The 3549-nt window shown below is 40.9% G+C and overlaps 1 protein-coding gene across 1 annotated transcript; it reads left to right on the top strand.

The window, feature by feature from the left end:
* Nucleotides 1–557: 557 nt before the first annotated feature.
* LOC145408798 (uncharacterized) lies at nt 558–2316 on the top strand. Its single transcript, XM_080279445.1, has 3 exons — nt 558–620; nt 1045–1123; nt 2063–2316. Exons 1-3 carry the CDS (start codon nt 558–560, stop codon nt 2314–2316), a joined length of 396 nt encoding a protein of 131 aa, XP_080135571.1.
* Nucleotides 2317–3549: the final 1233 nt, after the last annotated feature.

Below are 3549 nucleotides of genomic sequence, written 5' to 3'. Positions count from 1 at the left end.
TCATCGTAGTCTCTATCACAGCCGCTGCAAGTCTGGCGTCATACCGTGTCAGGGTGTCGTGGTGAGAGGGTCCGCCTACCTTCCCCTTCTTCGCCCTCACATCACCACACACGGGTCCAACACAAGAACAACTACACAGCAGCCGTAAGTACACTGGAGGCTCGAGGTTTAAGGAAGACTTTACGTTTTAATATTTATGGTTTTCAAGTTTTAAGGGAGACTTCACGTTTGATATTTACATTTTTTTTTCTCTGATTATAAACTGCATCGAAATATAGGCATAAGTTGAATTGCTTTGATGTATCTGCAAGCACTGTTACTTTGGAATCCGTCTCTCCAATGCAATCTACTCCACCATCATGAATCTTGCAACTGTCAAACACATTCCACTTCACCTTCCAGAGCGTCTACTTCTTATCATAACTCTGAGAACGATTTAGTGGGTCTTTTCTGTATACTTTCTGGTTTTTACCCCTGCTTATGCTTGTTCCTTTCTCATAAAAAAAAAAAAAAAAGAGACCCTAAAATTCTGCAAAAACACTCTGCCTTCCCCCCAGATGAAGCGAGCGTTGTTACTGCTGGTGGTGATAGCAGGGGTGGCGTTGGCGGAGAAGCAGAAGGTGGAGGAGAAGAAAGTGGAGGTGGAGGAGAAGAAAGTGGAAGTGGAGGGGACGGAGGATGCAGGCAGAATCCTGGGTAAGTTTTGTGTGTGTGTGTGTGTGTGTGTGTGTGTGTGTGTGTGTGTGAGAGAGAGAGAGAGAGAGAGAGAAAAAAAAAATCATCAACTTTTGTTTTCCTGTTATCAAGGTTTACCATAATGATTAATACAGCGATGCCTCTAAGAATGCTAATTAAACAGTTTATTTCCAACCTGAATTATCCATGGCCAGCCTTCCTAATCACCTAACACTGGTCCTCACAAAATACCCACGTAATTAACCCTTTGCCTTTTCTTTCTGCCTGTGTGGCCACTTAATTTCTACTCTCGTGTTCTCTTCCTCCTTTTCTACAGGGGGTCTGGGTTTGCTGGCGATCGCGAAGAAGGCTTTCCTGGCGCCCGTGATAGCCCTCCTGGAACTAGCCATTCAAATCATTATTACTATCGCTCTCTCCCTTCTCATTGGTGAGTATTGGGATGTGGCTAATATATGATAATGATGGTGATAATGGTGGTGGTGGTGGTGGTGGTGATGATGATGATGATGATGATGTAAGTGTGGGCGGCAGGGATATGAAGACTATGGTTCACTTTTTTTTTTTTTTACGCTGTACCAGGTTAAAAGTGAGACATTTCTATTAACCCTGTCATCATTGTCCATAGTTGCAATATGAAGGAAGTCATTATAATGAAAGTAGTCTATTATTTATTACCAAGTTGAATGATTTCCGATATTGAAACTGGATATAAATTTGAAATTTTTTTCAGCCAGCAATGGAAATTACTATAACAGAAGTCTTGCACAGGTTTCAGCTGGACATTAACGAATTCATATTCAATAATAAAAGTGTTCTCAGAATATTTCCTTGGGGTATAAAAAAAAAAAATAATACACTGTTTGCCTCAGCAGCAACTATGGACAGATGCCAATGGAATAGTAGAAAACAATGCAGCACTCATGTTGCAGAGACAGCCTCTAATTGACTTCAGTGCAACAGGAAGTAATCCATCCCTCTATTTATGTAGTCAGTGAGACAGTAAAAAGTAATCCATCACTTAATCACTCAAGCAGCATTAGAGAAATATTAATGAGACAGTAAGTTGTAATCCGTCACTTATATCACTCAAGCAGCATTAAAGAAATTTTAATGAGACAATAAGTTGTAAGCCACTACTGTGGTAAAACGGTATCAAGTGATTTCAGTACGACACAGAGTAGCCCATTATAATATTTCACACTGGTATTAGGGAAAAAATATTATTTAAAAAAAGACGTGAGAGAGAGAGAGAGAGAGAGAAACGAACATATCATTTTACCCTTTCTTCCTGTTGTTACAGTTTAAAATATAATCAGCTTTTCCGTATCTCCTTAATTCCTGACTCTTGCTCCCTTGCATCCAACAGTCACCATCAAAAATTCGGACCCGATCAAGGACCTACTCGCAGAAAAGGAGTCGTCCGGGTCCATGAGTAGCGGTGGCTATGAGTACTACCATGCACCCGCCGTCGCTCCTTCAAGCAGTGGAAGCAGCTACGCCAGCGGGTACCACAAGCGCTCCGCCGACAACATCCCTGACTCTAATCCTTTCATGGACCTGCCCGTTGTCCAGAGACTGACAGAGAGGATACATAACGCTATCGAAAACTTTAACCCATAATGGACTGCTTCTTAAGAGGTTTAACGGGCAGGTTTGGTAGGAGGAAAAGGTTTACTGTTCCAGCTCAGTTTTTATCGAGTGGCGTTATTCTTTACCTTCTATGCGTAAAGAGGCTTGCCATCGATCACGGTTCCTTTTGCTCCTCCATTCCTAGCCTCTTCATCAGGCCACAAGAAATCTTTCATTCTTTTTCTCCCGTACCACCAAAATTTTTTACTTCGTTAAATATGCACAGGCTTTGGGCGATCGCTGGTTCGATATTGTCTAGCCTTTCAAAGAATCCAAGTTTATTTATATAAGAACAAATTATTCTTCTATATTATATTCGTAACATTCATAACCCACTAATAGTTTTTTGTTCCGTGTAATTGTTTTTCTTTACGTACGGACGAACCTACGGACCCACATTGTGACCCAGACTCGTAACAATACCAACAGCTCAACTCCCTGACCTCGTGACCTCCCCTCTTCCACCCCCTCCCCCTTCCCTTCACCCTTTCATTACCTCCCCTACTACCGGAAGAAACGAGCAGCTTTTTGACCTCATGTAAATGCCGACAGTTCCCTCCTCTTCGCTACTTCCGTCCATTTTTTTCTCCTTACATCCTTTCTGTTTGTATTACCTCTCTTGATACTTTCACCTCCTATCATCCATTTTCATTTATTTAATAACTTTTTGACAAACTCAACTTTTAATCTATTTCCCAGCCAAAAAGTTCTTCCCATTATTATTTCAAAAGCCTTGTAATTTTCTTATAAAATTGTTTCCCATCTACCCATTTTAATTTCTCTGACCATTTTTCTTTCCTCTGATCCATCTCCCATTCTACATCCTTCGGTCATCTTTCTTCCTCTGGCCTTTTATTTCCAGGCGAACCGAGTGTCATGAGCTCAGTTTCCCAATTTTTAAGTCATAGGAAAAAAAAACTGTGATTTCCTCTTGCCAGGACCAAATCGTAGTTGCCTTAGTTAACGATTCTGTAGGCATTGTATGCCAGTATATCTTTTTTTTTATATATAATTTTGTCGACGTAAGCATACCTTTTTGCAGACCAGACGACTTGGAAAAGCTGTGACTGACTTACTAAGTTGCAGATAACTAACTACTCTACGACATGCTCTCTCTCTCTCTCTCTCTCTCTCTCTCTCTCTCTCTCTCTCTCTCCTGATATGCTTAAACGACTTGACCAAAGACAAATTCTTTATGTGATCTCTTTAGACATAAAAGTGGAC

This window comes from Coenobita brevimanus, chromosome 78 (assembly GCF_032717465.1).
Source record: "Coenobita brevimanus isolate Jiangsu-jjx chromosome 78, ASM3271746v2, whole genome shotgun sequence".
Classification (NCBI taxonomy): domain Eukaryota; kingdom Metazoa; phylum Arthropoda; class Malacostraca; order Decapoda; family Coenobitidae; genus Coenobita; species Coenobita brevimanus.
Note: the sequence above shows the minus strand (reverse complement) of the source record. Positions and strands in the feature narration are given on the sequence as shown.